Source organism: Salvelinus namaycush, unplaced genomic scaffold (assembly GCF_016432855.1).
Source record: "Salvelinus namaycush isolate Seneca unplaced genomic scaffold, SaNama_1.0 Scaffold20, whole genome shotgun sequence".
Classification (NCBI taxonomy): Eukaryota; Metazoa; Chordata; class Actinopteri; order Salmoniformes; family Salmonidae; genus Salvelinus; species Salvelinus namaycush.
Genome location: NW_024058786.1, coordinates 494,688 through 514,894, shown reverse-complemented (window position 1 = coordinate 514,894; position 20,207 = coordinate 494,688). Strand labels below are relative to the sequence as shown.

Below are 20,207 nucleotides of genomic sequence, written 5' to 3'. Positions count from 1 at the left end.
TCTGTTTCTCTGCGGCCATTGCCCCACACGCTTTCAAAATAAGAGTCTGTTTCTCTGCGGCCATTGCCCCACACGCTTTCAAAATAAGGAGTCTGTTTCCAATGAGCCTGTCCAACCAATGAAATATGAACCGTGTGGGAACAGTCTAAGCAGATATAAACTGATGAATATGTGAACAAACAGAAGCATGTCAACATGGTGGGGGACGAGAAGGGGGACTTGACTCACTCTCTCTGGTCAAAATAAAGTCTAGGTTTTAAAGTGTCAATATTTAAATCCATCTTGTACATTTCCCAGAACAAACAGCGGTCTATCATGCTACAGTCCTGACTAGGCCCGAACACAATACTACAGTGATGAGAGAACACAGGTTACCTAGCAGATATTGTTTGATAAGTGAAAATTAGAGCCTGGTTAGTTGGATCTGGAGTCCATGACACATTTGTCCATAGAGAAACCATCTCTTTAGTGATGGCCACTTCAACCATCCTCCGTTAATTACTGCAATTACACTTTGGAGAATATCCACAATCACATTACATTCACTCTTGGAATATTGGAGAATATCCACAATCACATTACATTCACTCTTGGAATATTGGAGAATATCCACAATCACATTACATTCACTCTTGGAATATTGGAGAATATCCACAATCACATTACATTCTCTCTTGGAATATTGGAGAATATCCACAATCACATTACATTCACTCTTGGAATATTGGAGAATATCCACAATCACATTACATTCACTCTTGGAATATTGGAGAATATCCACAATCACATTACATTCACTCTTGGAATATTGGAGAATATCCACAATCACATTACATTCACTCTTGGAATATTGGAGAATATCCACAATCACATTACATTCACTCTTGGAATATTGGAGAATATCCACAATCACATTACATTCACTCTTGGATCTCAAAACACTTCGATGGACATCAGCAGTATAGATATATGATTTTAACTTTGCGAGGCACAACAGACGCCAAAATCTCACTTCTACCCGTTTTAAACCAACATGAGCTAATTTAAACTGTAGCATGACTCTTGGAGCCAGTCTGCCAATTAGTTTGCACAATGAAACACAGTCTAAACTCTTAAGCCATGCAGGCTTTAAAGGAAGGAGGCCTGTTGAGCTAGCATCACCCCCATTCACCCTGCTCTGCCACAAACCTGCACAGGCCTTTAAAAACAACATTCCATGGTCCTTAGTCAAGAGAAACCTCAGGGGAACAGGGATGGAGAAACCTCAGGGGAACAGGGATAGAAAAACCTCAGGGGAACAGGGATAGAGAAACCTCAGGGGAACAGGGATAGAGGACCCTCAGGGGAACAGGGATAGAGAACCCTCAGGGGAACAGGGATAGAGAAACCTCAGGGGAACAGGGATAGAGAACCCTCAGGGGAACAGGGATAGAGAAACCTCAGGGGAACAGGGATAGAGAAACCTCAGGGGAACAGGGATAGAGAACCCTCAGGGGAACAGGGATAGAACAGGGATAGAGAAACCTCAGGGGAACAGGGATAGAGAAACCTCAGGGGAACAGGGATAGAGAAACCTCAGGGGAACAGGGATAGAGAAACCTCAGGGGAACAGGGATAGAGAAACCTCACGGGAACAGGGATAGAGGACCCTCAGGGGAACAGGGATAGAGAAACCTCAGGGGAACAGGGATAGAGAAACCTCAGGGGAACAGGGATAGAGAAACCTCAGGGGAACAGGGATAGAGAAACCTCAGGGGAACAGGGATAGAGAAACCTCAGGGGAACAGGGATAGAGAAACCTCAGGGGAACAGGGATAGAGAAACCTCAGGGGAACAGGGATAGAGAAACCTCAGGGGAACAGGGATAGAGAAACCTCAGGGGAACAGGGATAGAGAAACCTCAGGGGAACAGGGATAGAGAAACCTCAGGGGAACAGGGATAGAGAAACCTCAGGGGAACAGGGATAGAGAAACCTCAGGGGAACAGGGAGAGAGAAACCTCAGGGGAACAGGGAGAGAGAAACCTCAGGGGAACAGGGAGAGAGAAACCTCAGGGGAACAGGGAGAGAGAAACCTCAGGGGAACAGGGAGAGAGAAACCTCAGGGGAACAGGGATAGAGAAACCTCAGGGGAACAGGGATAGAACAGGGAGAGAGAAACCACAGGGGAACAGGGAGAGAGAAACATCAGGGGAACAGGGAGAGAGAAACCACAGGGGAACAGGGAGAGAGAACCCTCAGGGGAACAGGGAGAGAGAAACCACAGGGGAACAGGGATAGAGAAACCACAGGGGAACAGGGAGAGAGAAACCACAGGGGAACAGGGATAGAACAGGGATAGAGAAACCTCAGGGGAACAGGGAGAGAGAAACCACAGGGGAACAGGGAGAGAGAAACCACAGGGGAACAGGGAGAGAGAAACCACAGGGGAACAGGGAGAGAGAAACCTCAGGGGAACAGGGAGAGAGAAACCTCAGGGGAACAGGGAGAGAGAAACCTCAGGGGAACAGGGAGAGAGAAACCTCAGGGGAACAGGGAGAGAGAAACCACAGGGGAACAGGGATAGAGAAACCACAGGGGAACAGGGAGAGAGAAACCACAGGGGAACAGGGATAGAGAAACCTCAGGGGAACAGGGAGAGAGAAACCTCAGGGGAACAGGGATAGAACAGGGATAGAGAAACCACAGGGGAACAGGGATAGAGAACCCTCACGGGAACAGGGATAGAACAGGGAGAGAGAAACCTCAGGGGAACAGGGAGAGAGAAACCTCAGGGGAACAGGGATAGAGAAACCACAGGGGAACAGGGATAGAGAAACCACAGGGGAACAGGGATAGAACAGGGAGAGAGAAACCTCAGGGGAACAGGGAGAGAGAAACCTCAGGGGAACAGGGAGAGAGAAACCACAGGGGAACAGGGATAGAGAAACCACAGGGGAACAGGGAGAGAGAAACCTCAGGGGAACAGGGAGAGAGAAACCACAGGGGAACAGGGATAGAGAAACCACAGGGGAACAGGGATAGAACAGGGAGAGAGAAACCACAGGGGAACAGGGATAGAGAAACCACAGGGGAACAGGGATAGAGAAACCACAGGGGAACAGGGATAGAACAGGGAGAGAGAAACCTCAGGGGAACAGGGAGAGAGAAACCTCAGGGGAACAGGGAGAGAGAAACCACAGGGGAACAGGGAGAGAACAGGGATAGAGAACCCTCAGGGGAACAGGGAGAGAGAAACCTCAGGGGAACAGGGAGAGAAACCTCAGGGGAACAGGGAGAGAGAAACCACAGGGGAACAGGGAGAGAGAAACCACAGGGGAACAGGGAGAGAGAAACCACAGGGGAACAGGGATAGAGAAACCACAGGGGAACAGGGAGAGAGAAACCTCAGGGGAACAGGGAGAGAGAAACCACAGGGGAACAGGGATAGAACAGGGAGAGAGAAACCTCAGGGGAACAGGGAGAGAGAAACCACAGGGGAACAGGGAGAGAGAAACCACAGGGGAACAGGGAGAGAGAAACCTCAGGGGAACAGGGAGAGAGAAACCACAGGGGAACAGGGAGAGAGAACCCTCAGGGGAACAGGGATAGAGAAACCTCAGGGGAACAGGGATAGAGAAACCTCAGGGGAACAGGGATAGAGAAACATCAGGGGAACAGGGATAGAACAGGGATAGAGAAACCTCAGGGGAACAGGGATAGAGAAACATCAGGGGAACAGGGATAGAACAGGGATAGAGAAACCTATTTCCAGCCAGCTAGATCCACCGAGGTTCTATATCACCAGAAAGAGGTGCGACAATCAGGACATTTCTACAGCAAGAACCCTTGATTTCGTAAACAAAAATATTGTGACAGAGTGCCAACATCGATCGTTTTTCTTTTCCAATACTTTAGGTACGCTTCATTTAGTTTGCCTTCTTTCATGGAACCAATGGAATAGTCCCAATAAGTATTTCAAACCAGGTCTGATACTGTTACATTCCAATGTACAATATTTACATTTCTTTATCGGGTTCCACAGAATGACAGATTATTTTCCATCACTATAACATGGCAACGATAGAACATCTATCTAGATCTATAAAGTACTTTATTTTCCATTGGTTAGAATTGTTAAATAGCCCAAAGACACACGTTGTTTAATGTTGTTAATGATTGTTGGTCAGGGCCTGAAGTTCCTGAGCCGTCTGTTCCTGGACAACAACCTCCTGGAGACGGTTCCAACAGATCTCCCATCAACACTACAGGAACTCAAGATCAACGAGAACCACCTCAAAGGCATCGAGGAGAATAGCTTCCAAGGTAACCAAACAAAACAACAAATCTACATGTTACTAGTTACGGGACAAACATTTTCAAAGTACTTTTTGGGCCATTTCAGGAAATAATATTTGTAAAACTGAAATGCTTCAATCAAAAAAAAACTGTTTCAACTGCACAAACGTAAATATTTGTTAGTGGAAGTGGCTGAAACCATAACCAGCACAGGGAGACTTTTATAGGAACATGTTTTCACTGCTGTGTAATTTCTGAAAGGTCTGAGTAGCCTGTTGATCTTGGAGTTGGAGGGAAATGTCCTGAACGAAGGGAACGTGGATCATCAAGCTTTCAGTCCCCTCTCCCAGCTCTCCTACCTCCGTCTGGGCAGAAACCACTTCAGGACCATCCCGCAGGGCCTGCCTCCATCTCTACTGGTGAGATTTATCCGTTTTATCCAAAGATGTATATAAACCCTGGATGACTGACGCTATGTATTGGCCATGGAGAGGCTTTGAAGCCACCGGTCGGCCATATTGGCCCTCCCCAGTAGGAACAGTCCTCCATAGGAATGAATGGAATTCTAAAGTATTTCAATTAAATGTATTTAAGGATCTGTTTGTTGTAGTGGGGGACAATAACAACAAATTATACTTTATAAGGAAAATGTTTATATACATATTCATATATAAACTCAGCAAAAAAAGAAACATCGCTTTTTCAGGACATTGTCTTTCAAAGATAATTCGTAAAAATCCAAATGACTTCACAGATCTTCATTGTAAAGGGTTTAAACACTGTTTCCCATGCTTGTTCAATGAACCATAAACAATTAAATGAACATGCACCTGTGGAACGGTCGTTAAGACACTAACAGCTTACAGACGGTAGGCAATTAAGGTCACAGTTATGAAAACTTAGGACACTAAAGAGGCCTTTCTACTGACTCCGAAAAAAAAGAAAGATGCCCAGGGTCCCTGCTCATCTGCGTGTACGTGCCTTAGGCATGCTGCAAGGAGGCATGAGGACTGCAGATGTGGCCAGGGCAATAAATTGCAATGTCCGTACTGTGAGACGCCTAAGACAGCGCTACAGGGAGACAGGACGGACAGCTGATCGTCCTCGCAGTGGCAGACCGCGTGTAACAACACCTGCACAGGATCGGTACATCCTAACATCACACCTGCGGACAGGTACATGACGGCAACAACAACTGCCCGAGTTACACCAGGAATGCACAATCCCTCCATCAGTGCTCAGACTGTCCGCAATAGGCTGAGAGAGGCTGGACTGAGGGCTTGTAGGCCTGTTGTAAAGCAGGTCCTCACCAGACATCACCGGCAACAACGTCACCTATGGGCACAAATCCACCGTCGCTGGACCAGACAGGACTTGCAAAAAGTGCTCTTCACTGATGAGTCGCGGTTTTGTCTCACCATGGGTGATGGTCGGATACGCGTTTATCGTCGAAGGAATGAGCGTTACACCGAGGCCTGTACTTTGGAGCGGGATCTTTTTGGAAGGGAAGAGGGTCCATCATGGTCTGGGGCGGTGTGTCACAGCATCATCGGACTGAGCTTGTCATTGCAGGCAATCTCAACGCTGTGCGTTACAGGGAAGACTTCCTCCTCCCTCATCTGGTACCCTTCCTGCAGGCTCATTCTGACATGACCCTCCAGCATGACAATGCCACCAGCCATACTGCTCGTTCTGTGCGTGATTTCCTGCAACACAGGAATGTCAGTGTTCTGCCATGGCCAGCGAAGAGACCGGATCTCAATCCCATTGAGCACATCTAGGACCTGTTGGATCGGAGGGTGAGGGCTAAGGCCATTCCCACCAGAAATATCCGGGAACTTGCAGGTGCCTTGGTGGAAGAGGGCAGTAACATATCATAGCAAGAACTGGCAAACCTGGTGCAGTCCAGGAGGAGGAGATGCACTGCAGTACTTAATGCAGCTGGTGGCCACACCAGATACTGACTGTTACTTTTGATTTTTACCCCCCCTTTGTTCAGGGACACATTATTCCATTTCTGTTAGTCACATGTCTGTGGAACTTGTTCAGTTCATGTCTCAGTTGTTGAATCTTGTTATGTTCAAACAAATATTTACACATGTTAAGTTTGCTGAAAATAAACGCAGTTGACAGTGAGAGGACGTTTCTTTTTTTCCCTGAGTTTATATATATATAAATAATATAATAAATATATAATATAATAATAATAATAAATAATAATATATAAATAATAAATACATTAAATATTGTATAAGCTATAGAAATGCATTTATTAATCTTTATAAGAATACATGTGTCATAAACACAGTGTATATTTTTACTGATAAGTGGACAATAAACATCTGTACATTTCAACGAAACACAGTGAAGCAACTAGAGCCTTTTTCTTGATAAGCCTTATCCACCACTCACTCTCATGGTTAAAGACCTCAGCTCTGCTTCACATCACATCCAGTACAGCCTGTCATCACATCCAGTACAGCCTGTCTTATCCACCACTCTCATGGTTAAAGACATGGTACATCCAGGACAGCCTGTCATCACATAACATCCAGGACAGCCTGTCATCACATAACATCCACTACAGCCTGTCATCACATAACATCCACTACAGCCTGTCATCACATCCAGTACAGCCTGTCATCACATAACATCCAGTACAGCCTGTCATCACATCCAGTACAGCCTGTCATCACATCCAGTACAGCCTGTCATCACATCCAGTACAGCCTGTCATCACATAACATCCACTACAGCCTGTCATCACATAACATCCAGGACAGCCTGTCATCACATCCAGTACAGCCTGTCATCACATAACATCCAGTACAGCCTGTCATCACATCCAGTACAGCCTGTCATCACATAACATCCAGTACAGCCTGTCATCACATCCACTACAGCCTGTCATCACATCCACTACAGCCTGTCATCACATCCACTACAGCCTGTCATCACATAACATCCAGGACAGCCTGTCATCACATAACATCCAGGACAGCCTGTCATCACATCCAGTACAGCCTGTCATCACATCCAGTACAGCCTGTCATCACATCCAGTACAGCCTGTCATCACATAACATCCAGTACAGCCTGTCATCACATAACATCCAGTACAGCCTGTCATCACATAACATCCACTACAGCCTGTCATCACATAACATCCACTACAGCCTGTCATCACATCCAGTACAGCCTGTCATCACATCCAGTACAGCCTGTCATCACATAACATCCAGGACAGCCTGTCATCACATAACATCCACTACAGCCTGTCATCACATAACATCCACTACAGCCTGTCATCACATAACATCCAGTACAGCCTGTCATCACATAACATCCACTACAGCCTGTCATCACATAACATCCACTACAGCCTGTCATCACATCCAGTACAGCCTGTCATCACATAACATCCAGTACAGCCTGTCATCACATAACATCCAGGACAGCCTGTCATCACATAACATCCAGGACAGCCTGTCATCACATCCAGTACAGCCTGTCATCACATCCAGTACAGCCTGTCATCACATCCAGTACAGCCTGTCATCACATCCAGTACAGCCTGTCATCACATCCAGTACAGCCTGTCATCACATAACATCCAGGACAGCCTGTCATCACATAACATCCAGGACAGCCTGTCATCACATAACATCCAGTACAGCCTGTCATCACATAACATCCAGGACAGCCTGTCATCACATAACATCCAGTACAGCCTGTCATCACATAACATCCAGTACAGCCTGTCATCACATAACATCCAGTACAGCCTGTCATCACATAACATCCAGTACAGCCTGTCATCACATAACATCCAGGACAGCCTGTCATTAAGTAACATCCAGTACAACATCCAATTACAGCGAGCTACATTTGTGTTGCTGTCTATTAGAGGAGCAAAGGGCATCTCCAGAAAACAGTGCATCTCCATTGTGTATAAATAACGCAGTATAAATACTCTTCATTTGATCTGTTTTCAGGAGGTTTATCTTGAGAACAACCTGATAGAAGAGATATCCGACTGCGTCTTCAATCAAACCACTAACCTGAACGTGATCTCACTGAGACACAACAGACTGGAGGAGTCCATGATAGCACCTCTAGCATGGATCAACCACAAGTAAGAAAACTAGAGGATTTCACAAGTCTTCTTTTCAATGCATATATTACAAAGAAACTATAGTCAAGATATATATGAGTTGCCCCCCACCTTGCCCTCAGAACAGCCTCAATTTGCCAGGACATGGACTCTACAAAGTGTCGAAAGCGTTCCACAGGGATGTTGGCCCATGTTGACTCCAGTGCTTCCCACAGTTGGCTGGATGTGTTTGGGTGGTGGACCATTCTCGATACACACGGAAAACTGTTGAGCGTGAAAAACCCAGCAGCGTTGCAGTTCTTGACACAAACCAGTGCCCCTGGCATCTACAACCCAACCATACCCCGTTCAAAAGCACTTAAATAGTATGTCTTGCCCATTCACCCTCTGAATGGTACACACATACGATCCATGTCTCAGTTGTCTTAACAGTCCTTCTTCAACCTGTCTCCTCCCCTTCATCTACACTGATTAAAGTGGATTTAACAAGTGACATCAATAAGGGATCATAGCTTTTCACCTGGATTCCCCTGGGTCAGTCTGTCATAGAAAGAGCAGGTGTACTTAATGTTTTGTCCACCCACTTTCTCCCTTCCTCCTTCAGGAACCTGGAGTCCATCGACCTATCCTACAACCGTCTGTACCTGGTCCCATCCTACCTGCCCAGAGCTCTGGTTCACCTGGTCTTAGTAGGGAACCAGATCGAGAGAATCCCAGGTATTTACCATCCAGGACCACTTTGGAAAGTGTGGAAAAGTTGTCATTCTTTTAAGTGCTTATCTTCTGGGAATACAATGTACATCTTGCTGTATATTTTAATACAATTCATTTCAATTCAGGTTTTGTGTTTGCCCACATGGTCCCGGGGATAGAGTACCTGTACCTGTCCCACAACAAGCTGGATGGGGAGGGAGTAGAGCCAGAGTCCTTCTTGGGCACCTATACCTCCATGACAGAGCTGTGTTTAGACCACAACCAGCTGGTTACGGTTCCCCCTGGTATCAACCAGATGAGCACGCTGCACTTCCTCCATCTCAATAACAACAAAATCAGGTACTGTAGACTCACTCTGCGTCCCAAATGGCACCCTATACCCTATATAGTGCACTACTTTAGACCAGGGCCCTATGGCACCCTATTCCCTACATAGTGCACTACTTTAGACCAGAGCCCTATTCCCTATATAGTTCACTACTTTAGACCAGGGCCCTATTCCCTATATAGTTCACTACTTTAGACCAGGGCCCTATTCCCTATATAGTGCACTACTTTAGACCAGAGCCCTATTCCCTATATAGTTCACTACTTTAGACCAGGGCCCTATTCCCTATATAGTTCACTACTTTAGACCAGGGCCCTATTCCCTATATAGTGCACTACTTTAGACCAGAGCCCTATTCCCTATATAGTGCACTACTTTAGACCAGAGCCCTATTCCCTATATAGTGCACTACTATAGACCAGAGCCCTATTCCCTATATAGTGCACTACTTTAGACCAGAGATGTAACCGTTGGCTAACTATACTCTACCGTGCTCTACCATGCTCTACCATACTCTACCGTGCTCTACCGTACTCTACCATGCTCTACCACACTCTACCACACTCTACCGTGCTCTAACATGCTCTACCATGCTCTACCACACTCTACCACACTCTACCGTGCTCTACCATGCTCTACCACGCTCTACCACACTCTACCATGCTCTACCACACTCTACCGTGCTCTACCATGCTCTACCACACTACCACACTCTACCATGCTCTACCGTGCTCTACCATGCTCTACCACACTCTACCGTGCTCTACCATGCTCTACCATGCTCTACCACACTCTACCACGCTCTACCACGCTCTACCGCGCTCTACCATGCTCTACCATGCTCTACCACACTCTACCGTGCTCTACCACGCTCTACCATGCTCTACCACACTCTACCACGCTCTACCACACTCTACCACGCTCTACCACACTCTACCACGCTCTACCACACTCTACCACACTCTACCACACTCTACCACACTCTACCGCGCTCTACCACGCTCTACCATGCTCTACCACACTCTACCATACTCTACCACGCTCTACCACACTCTACCACGCTCTACCACACTCTACCGCGCTCTACCACACTCTACCGTGCTCTACCACGCTCTACCATGCTCTACCACACTCTACCACACTCTACCACGCTCTACCATGCTCTACCACGCTCTACCATACTCTACCACGCTCTACCACACTCTACCACGCTCTACCACACTCTACCACGCTCTACCACACTCTACCGTGCTCTACCACACTCTACCACACTCTACCACGCTCTACCACACTCTACCGCGCTCTACCACACTCTACCACGCTCTACCACACTCTACCGTGCTCTACCACGCTCTACCGTGCTCTACCACACTCTACCACGCTCTACCATGCTCTACCACACTCTACCATGCTCTACCACGCTCTACCATACTCTACCGTGCTCTACCACACTCTACCACGCTCTACCACACTCTACCACACTCTACCACACTCTACCACACTCTACCGCGCTCTACCACACTCTACCGCGCTCTACCACACTCTACCGTGCTCTACCACACTCTACCGTGCTCTACCGTGCTCTACCACACTCTACCGTGCTCTACCGTGCTCTACCACGCTCTACCACGCTCTACCACACTCTACCGTGCTCTACCACACTCTACCATACTCTACCACACTCTACCACACTCTACCACACTCTACCACGCTCTACCACACTCTACCATGCTCTACCACACTCTACCATGCTCTACCACACTCTACCATGCTCTACCACGCTCTACCATGCTCTACCACGCTCTACCGTGCTCTACCACACTCTACCGTGCTCTACCACACTCTACCGTGCTCTACCACACTCTACCGTGCTCTACCACACTCTACCGTGCTCTACCACACTCTACCATGCTCTACCACACTCTACCATGCTCTACCACACTCTACCATGCTCTACCACACTCTACCGTGCTCTACCACACTCTACCATGCTCTACCACACTCTACCGTGCTCTACCACACTCTACCGTGCTCTACCACACTCTACCGTGCTCTACCATACTCTACCACACTCTACCGTGCTCTACCACACTCTACCATGCTCTACCACACTCTACCATGCTCTACCACACTCTACCATGCTCTACCACACTCTACCGTGCTCTACCACACTCTACCGTGCTCTACCATGCTCTACCGTGCTCTACCGTGCTCTACCATGCTCTACCGTGCTCTACCACGCTTTGAAAACACAAAAAACACATGAAAAGCTTATTCAGTTCAAGAGTATTGACTTCTTGGCAGTCCAGAGTATAGACTATATACGTAATCACTTCAAATCAAAGTTTGCCACATGCAAATCAAATCAAAATGTATTTGTTGTATGCTCTGAATACAACAGGTGTAGACTTTACAGTGAAATGCTTACTGACGAGCCCTTAACCAACAATGCAGAGGTAAACAGCAAGACATATTTGCTAATAAACAAGTAAATAGTAACACAATAAAATAACAATAATGACACTATATACAAGGAGTACCCGGTACTGAGTCAATGTGCAGGGGTACCAGGTAGTAATGAGGCTATATACAAGGAGTACCGGTACTGAGTCAATGTGCAGGGGTAGTAATGAGGCTATATACAAGGAGTACCGGTACTGAGTCAATGTGCAGGGGTACGAGGTAGTAATGAGGCTATATACAAGGAGTACCGGTACTGAGTCAATGTGCAGGGGTACGAGGTAGTAATGAGGCTATATACAAGGAGTACCGGTACTGAGTCAATGTGCAGGGGTACGAGGTAGTAATGAGGCTATATACAAGGAGTACCGGTATCGAGTCAATGTCTAGGGTTACCAGGTAGTAATGAGGCTATATACAAGGAGTACCGGTATCGAGTCAATGTCTAGGGTTACCAGGTAGTAATGAGGCTATATACAAGGAGTACCGGTACTGAGTCAATGTGCAGGGGTACCAGGTAGTAATGAGGCTATATACAAGGAGTACCAGTACTGAGTCAATGTGCAGGGGTACGAGGTAGTAATGAGGCTATATACAAGGAGTACCCGGTACTGAGTCAATGTGCAGGGGTACCAGGTAGTAATGAGGCTATATACAAGGAGTACCGGTACTGAGTCAATGTGCAGGGGTACGAGGTAGTAATGGGGCGAAATGCAGCGTTTAAAAAATGTCAAAGGTAGGAAAATAAAATCCTGAATAGGATGACGTATGATTCATGATGTATAAAACCAATGGTTTCTCTATCTCCTACAGGACCTTTGCTGAGGACGCTATCTGTGACCCCGAGAACATCGAGGACTCCCACATCGTGATGCTGCGTCTGGAGAACAACCTCATTGACCCCAGGAAGATCTCTCCTTCCGCCTTCTCCTGCGTCCGCTCTTACTCCAGCGTCGTCTTGAAACCTCAGCGGGCCAAGTAACAGGATTTGCAAAAAGCTGTGTGGCAGAATTGCCAAAAAAACAGATCCCCTTTCTTCCTAGGCACTCCTGTAGATCTGAAAGGCTGTGATAGGTGGAAACAATATGGCGACATTTCCACACAGCCAATCACAAGGCAAGAGGAAGCAATTATCCTTATCCTCTCAGATCAACAGAGCCTGGAATTCAGCCGCTGTTATTGTATAAAAAAACAAGGAAAATGTCCGTAAAATCACCATTGCCAAACTCCTACTGTATCTCATTGTTCGAGTCGTGCAACACAATTCATATCAACGACTATAGGAGAGAGAGAGACAGACACCGTTAGGAAAATACACCTTCCACTCCTGGTTTTCCATCTTCTAAAACTCCCATGGATGGAAACATTCTAGGGAAGTGAGGAACAGCTTCTTGGACTTGTTCCTAAAACCTTAATTTAAAAGATTGAAATGTTTGAATAAGATCTCCTAGTAGAGTTAACCTCAGCATGATCTGGGCTGCATCCCAAATTGCAAGCTATTCCCTATATAGTGCACTACTTTTGGCCAGGACCGATAAGGAAAAGGGTGGCATTTGGGATGTAGATCTGGTGATAGAGGGGTACAAAATGAGAATGTAACATGTCTAGAGATGCCCTTTTCAGTCCTACTCTGTGATTTGTTGTTGGTTCCCAGTTTGAGACGTTGCTTCAGATTTCGTTCGTTGACGTTCGACTGGGAGAAGAGAGACGGATCGCCTAAACCCCACACGTCCTCAAAGTAGCACAGAAATAGAAATAGAACAATCTTCACCAGTCAAATTGCCAGGGTTAGAGGTTCCAAGCACGGTTCTATAGATTATATTTCTATGTCAAGCAGCGGGTCAGGATCTACAACAGGGAGATATACCTCTGATGTATATAGGGATATGTATATTGGGATAATAATAATCAGTACGTTTTATATGTTATTGCTTTCCCCTCAACAGACTTAATTCACGTGTCATCAATCATTCTATAAAGAAACTATACTGTATAATGAAAACATACTGTGGAATGGAAACTTTTACAATAGTTTTCAGTGTTTGAAATCTGTCTGCAACACCACGTGTACGTGGCTGGCTAAGATTTAAAAGTGGGGATATGAATTTATTAAAAAAAGCTACATTTGAGAATTGCATTATCGACAAGTTCATACAAAGTGCAAGTTTTTATTTTTGTTCTTCATACCTGTACAAAACACACGATGTTTACTACGACTCAAATAAAGAAGCCTATGTTTTGATTCAAATACCTTTCCCGCTTCGATGAACCATTTATTACAAACTGACGAGCCAGGGGACGCAACTCGATGCTCTCCAGACCCCATGACAAGGGCACGTCCCAAACGGCACCCTATCCCCTACATAGTGCACTACTTTACACCAGGACCCACAGTGGTAAGGTCAAAAGTAGTGCTATTATGTAGGGAATAGTGTGCCACTTGGGATTCAAACAGAGTTGTCAGATTAGCAGTGCAGGCGTTACCTAGCGTATATAAATGTCAGGTCATGTTGAGGTCATTAAGAATGAAAGAATAGCTACTCTGTGAGAGAATGTCCTTCGAGAACACGTACCATAATACAAACTGCTGAACTATAAGCACATTTTCTTTAAAATACCTCAGGAACACTTTCCAGTAGCTGGAAAAAAATACCAGGTGGATACCAGAGTTAACAAATACCTTGTTGGATATCAGGGTCACATTAGCCCGGTTCCCAGATCTGTTTGTGTTGTCTTGCCAACTTCTATGGTAAATGACAAAGACAACACAAACAGATCTGGGACCAGGCTAAGGTCACGCTGAACTAATGCTCAAAAGGTTTTACAATGCTGTGACTGAAAGTCTACTTCTTCTGAGAAACTATTATAAACATCTGCTTTCTGAATGAAGAGAGAGAGAGACTAGCATAGCAGCTCATCAGCCATGAACCACTAACTGCGTCTGAAATTCACCTTACTTTGTGACCATGGCCAATAGGGTAACGTTAGTGCACTATATAGGGAACTAGGGTGCCATTTAGGATGCAAGCCACTGATCACGTCTCTTCCTGGCACATGACCTCTGTTTTTTTAAGGACGCAGACAGTAGGTATACAAATTAAAGTTTACCGTTTACCTGCTGGGTTCAGTTCAGTCGGTCATATTTTCCTCTCATTTCAATGACACACAGAGTCAAAACACACACACACACACACACACACACACACACACACACACACACACACACACACACACACACACACACACACACACACACACACACACACACACACACACACACACACACACACGTCAAAACACACACAGTGGTTGGTTGGTATCCATGGAAACAACTCTAAACTGTCAGTCTGTGTCTGGTGTTAACCTAATCAGACATACTCTGTCCTGAATGACAGTGATACCTGTGTTAACGCGTAAATAAGTCTCAAGGCTAAAGTCTAATAACCCTGAACCCTGAAGAATAATCAGCATAACGACCTTGTGAGGTTAAATACATAAACAACATTACATCTGACAGTATTGATTCCCTGAAAAGTCTTGGATTGTTTCATTAAACCCCGATGAACAGGGTTTCTATGTTGACCCCCGATGAACAGGGTTTCTATGTTGACCCCCGATGAACAGGGTTTCTATGTTGACCCCCGATGAACAGGGTGTCTATGTTGACCCCCGATGAACAGGGTGTCTATGTTGACCCCCGATGAACAGGGTGTCTATGTTGACCCCCGATGAACAGGGTTTCTATGTTGACCCCCGATGAACAGGGTTTCTATGTTGACCCCCGATGAACAGGGTTTCTATGTTGACCCCCGATGAACAGGGTTTCTATGTTGACCCCCGATGAACAGGGTTTCTATGTTGACCCCTGATGAACTGAACTGGTTGTGAATAAGTCTGCTATCTAAATACTCATTAACACAGACAACTAATAGACATGACCTGCTGGTGTTAAATACAGTTGAAGTCAGAAGTTTACGTACACTTAGGATGGAGTCATTAAAACTTGTTTTTCAACAACTCCACAAATTGCTTGTTAACAAACTATAGTTTTGGCAAGTCGGTTAGGACATCTACTTTGTGCATGACACAAGTCATTTTTCCAACAATTGTTTACAGACATTATTTCACTTATAATTCACTGTATCACAATTCCAGTGGGTCAGAAGTTTACATACACTAAGTTGACTGTGCCTTTAAACAGCTTGGAAAATTCAAGAAAATAATGTCATGGCTTTAGAAGCTTCTGATAGGCTAACTGACATCATTTGAGTCAATTGGAGGTGTACCTGTGGATGTATTTCAAGGCCTACCTTCAAACTCAGTGCCTCTTCGCTTGACATCATGGGAAAATCAAAAGAAATCAGCCAAGACCTCAGAAAAAAAATTGTAGACCTCCACAAGTCTGGTGCATCCTTGGTAGCAATTTCCAAACGCCTGAAGGTACCACACGTTCTTCTGTACAAACAATAGTACGCAAGTATAAACACCATGGGACCACGCAGCCGTCATACCGCTCAGGATGAACGTACTTCGGTGCGAAAAGTGCAAATCAATCCCAGAACAACAGCAAAGGACCGTGTGAAGATGCTGGAGGAAACAGGTACAAAACTATCTATATCCACAGTAAAACGAGTCCTATATCGACATAACCTGAAAGGCCGCTCAGCAAGGAAGAAGCCACTGCTCCAAAACCGCCATAAAAAAGCCAGACTACGCTTTGCAACTGCACATGGGGACAAAGATCGTACCTTTTGGAGAAATGTATTCTGGTCTGATGAAACAAAAATAGAACTGTTTGGCCATAATGACCATCGTTATGTTTGGAGGAAAAAGGGGGACGCTTGCAAGCCGAAGAACACCATCCCAACCGTGAAGCACAGGGGTGGCAGCATCATGTTGTGGGGGTGCTTTGCTGCAGGAGGGACTGGTGCACTTCACAAAATAGATGGCATCATGAGGGAGGACAATTATGTGGATATATTGAAGCAACATCTCAAGACATCAGTCAGGAAGTTAAAGCTTGGTCGCAAATGGGTCTTCCAAATGGACAATGACCCCAAGCATACTTCCAAAGTTGTGGCAAAATGGCTTAAGGACAACAAAGTCAAGGTATTGGAGTGGCCATCACAAAGCCATGACCTCAATCCAATAGAACATTTTTGGGCAGAACTGAAAAAGCGTGTGTGAGCAAGGAGGCCTACAACCCTGACTCAGTTACACCAGCTCTGTCAGGAGGAATGGGCCAAAATTCACCCAACTTATTGTGGGAAGCTTGTGGAAGGCTCCCCGAAACATTTGACCCAAGTTAAACAATTTAAGGGCAATGCTACCAAATACTAATTGAGTGTATGTAAACTTCTAACCCACTGGGAATGTGATGTAAGAAATGAAAGCTGAAATAAATCCTTCTCTCTCTACTATTATTCTGACATTTCACATTCTTAAAATAAAGTGGTGATCCTAACTGACCTAAGACAGGACATTTTTACTGGGATTAAATGTATTTGGCTACTAAGGTGTATGGAAACTTCCGACCTTAACTGTACATAGATAGTAGTGTTTCTTGGATTTTTAAAATCGACCTTCTGGAATTACATACATATATATTATATTATATATTATTACATATATTGACTTTCTCCACATTTTGTTGTGTTACAGCCTGAATTAAAAAACATGTACACAGCCCACACACACACAACACCCCATAATGTCAAAGTTACATTGTTTATATTTTGACAAATTAATGTAAAAAAAAGCTGAAATGTCGTGAGTCACAACCCCTTTGTTATGGCAAGACAAAATAAGTTCAGGAGTAACAATTTGCATGGACGGACTCACTCTGTGTGCAATAAAAGAGGTTATTAACATGATTTTGAATGAATACCTCATCTCTGTACTCCATACAGATAATTGTAAGGTCCCTCAATCTAGCAGTGAACTTCAAACACATATTCAACCACAAAGAAAAGAAGGGCACCTATTGGTAAAAAAAAAGCAGACATTGAATATTCCTTTGAGCAGGGTGCAGTTATTAATTACACTTTGGATGGTGTATCAATACACCCGGTCACTACAAAGATACAGGCGTCCTTCCTAACTCAGTTGCCGGAGAGGAAGGAAACTGCTCAGGGATTTCACCATGAGGCCAATGGTGACTTTAAAACAGTTACAGAGTTTAATGGCTGTGATAGGAGAAAACTGAGGATGGATCAACAACATTGTAGTTACTCCACAATCCTAACGTAAATGACAGAGTGAAAAGAAGGAAGCCTGTACAGAATAAAAAATATCCCAAAATGTGCACCCTGTTTGCAACAAGGCACTAAAGTAATACTGCAAAAAATGTGACAAAGCAATTCACTTTTTGCCATGAACACAAAGTGCTATGTTTGGGGCAAATCCAATACAACCCATTACTGAGCACCACTCTCCATATTTCCAAGTATAGTGGGGTTGCATCATGTTATGGGTATACTTGTAATCGTTAAGGACTGGGAACTTTTTAAGTATAAAAATTTTTACGGGATGGAGCTAAGCACAGGCAAAATCCTACAGGAAAATCTGGTTCAGTCTGCTTTTCACCAGACACTGGGAGATTAATTCACCTTTCAGCAGGACAATAACCTAAAACACAAGACCAAATCTACACTGAGTTGCTTACCAAGAAGACGGTGAATGTTCCTGAGTGGCAGAGTTACAGTTTTGATTTAAATCTGCCTGAATTTTTTTCCCAATTTTTTTCCCCCACATTTATTTTTTCAAATACAGTTTGACAGCGCTTTTGGTGTAGATCGTTGACAAAATAAAAAGGACAATTAAATCAATTTTAATCCCACTTTGTAAACACAACAAAATGTGGAAAAAGGTCAAGGGGTGTGACTATTTTCAGAAGGCACTGTACGGTATATGTAGGCCTAGATAATAGACTATTTTAAAAGACTCGATTGTTTCAATTATTCAACAGGCAGGAATTGTGAGACGTGTCGTGGGAGAGATGATACATTTGAATCTAAAAAATGACTGGAGTCATCTCTATTGTAGACACTGATGTTAGTACCAGATCTCAGGAAAACTGACCGATCTTCCGTAGGAAAATATTACACAAACTCAAAAATGGGAGGAAGATGATACTGTAGTGAAACCATGAATAAAAGACTTCTTTCCATTATAGCTGGGAGTCTAAGCCAAACCCCTGACATAGTTGGACCTTCTGAGTTCCCCATAAGTACCCCCTTTTCAGACTGCAAATTCGTAGATAGAGCTATGGATGCAAGGACTTGGCCATCCATGATATCAACAATATAGTTTTAACCATGTTTAGAGGTTACAGTGTTTTCTTACAATTACATTGTTTACAAACAATGGAGTAAAACAAGCTTCTATTTTTGGGCTCTGATAAGTTATGGTATAACAGTTGAACTTACCCCCTTGAGGCATTTATAGGTTATATTTTTTAAGAATCAAAGGGTATAATATATAATTCATTTAAAAGTAAAAAAAAAAAAAAAAAAAAAAAAACGATTACCGATCGCAGATTACCCCTTTAACATGCACAATGCGAGATGAACTTAAAGCAGTCTCTAGTCTAGAGTCTATTGTCGGGCTAGACAGTAATATTAGAACCAGATCTGACTGATATTACACCCTGACTCAATGGGAGAGAGATAATAGTGTACTGACACATAAATAAAACACCCATTTTCGGGCCTTTCCATTATCCTGTAGCTGTGTGTCTCAGCCAAACCTAAACATAGTTGGACCCTCTGTGTTCCCCCCATAACTACCTCTTCAGACTGCAGTTACTGCTGTGGCAAGCAGATATCAATGCCACATGGAAAGATGGTGGAAAAAAGAATTGTGTAATACTTAGCACTGACGGCAACATGCATTTAACATTATTTTGTGCTTTGGTTGGGTATGAGTTTGGGACATTTATGGTAATTCCAACCTAGTTCAAATGGTTATGTTGGCCCGGAGTCCATTCCTAAAACAGAACCGAAGTGAAAATGGGAATTGAGAATGCAATCCCAGCTGCTGCTACAGAGTGTGAATGAGAGACACTTTAACTTGTTTAGCCGTGGGGTCATTGTACAGACACATTAACTAGCTTAGCAGTGGGGTCATCGTAGCTACACATTAACTAGCTTAGCCGTGGGGTCATTGTCGCTACACATTAACTAGCTTAGCAGTGGGGTCACTGTAGCGACACATTAACTAGCTTAGCAGTGGGGTCACTGTAGCTACACATTAACTAGCTTAGCAGTGGGGTCATTGTAGCGACACATTAACTAGCTTAGCCGTGGGGTCATTGT

General features: G+C 44.6%; 1 protein-coding gene across 1 annotated transcript in view; it reads left to right on the top strand.

Moving 5' to 3' along the window:
- ecm2 (extracellular matrix protein 2, female organ and adipocyte specific) overlaps positions 1 to 14,140 on the top strand; it is a 40,241-nt gene extending 26,101 nt beyond the window's left edge. Inside the window, exons 7-12 of the mRNA XM_038983916.1 lie at positions 4,169 to 4,304; positions 4,539 to 4,696; positions 8,272 to 8,411; positions 8,995 to 9,107; positions 9,230 to 9,443; positions 12,706 to 14,140. Coding sequence (XP_038839844.1) covers positions 4,169 to 4,304; positions 4,539 to 4,696; positions 8,272 to 8,411; positions 8,995 to 9,107; positions 9,230 to 9,443; positions 12,706 to 12,874 — 930 coding nt within the window. The 3' untranslated portion in view covers positions 12,875 to 14,140. The remainder of the gene's footprint in view (positions 1 to 4,168; positions 4,305 to 4,538; positions 4,697 to 8,271; positions 8,412 to 8,994; positions 9,108 to 9,229; positions 9,444 to 12,705) is intronic.
- Positions 14,141 to 20,207: the final 6,067 nt, after the last annotated feature.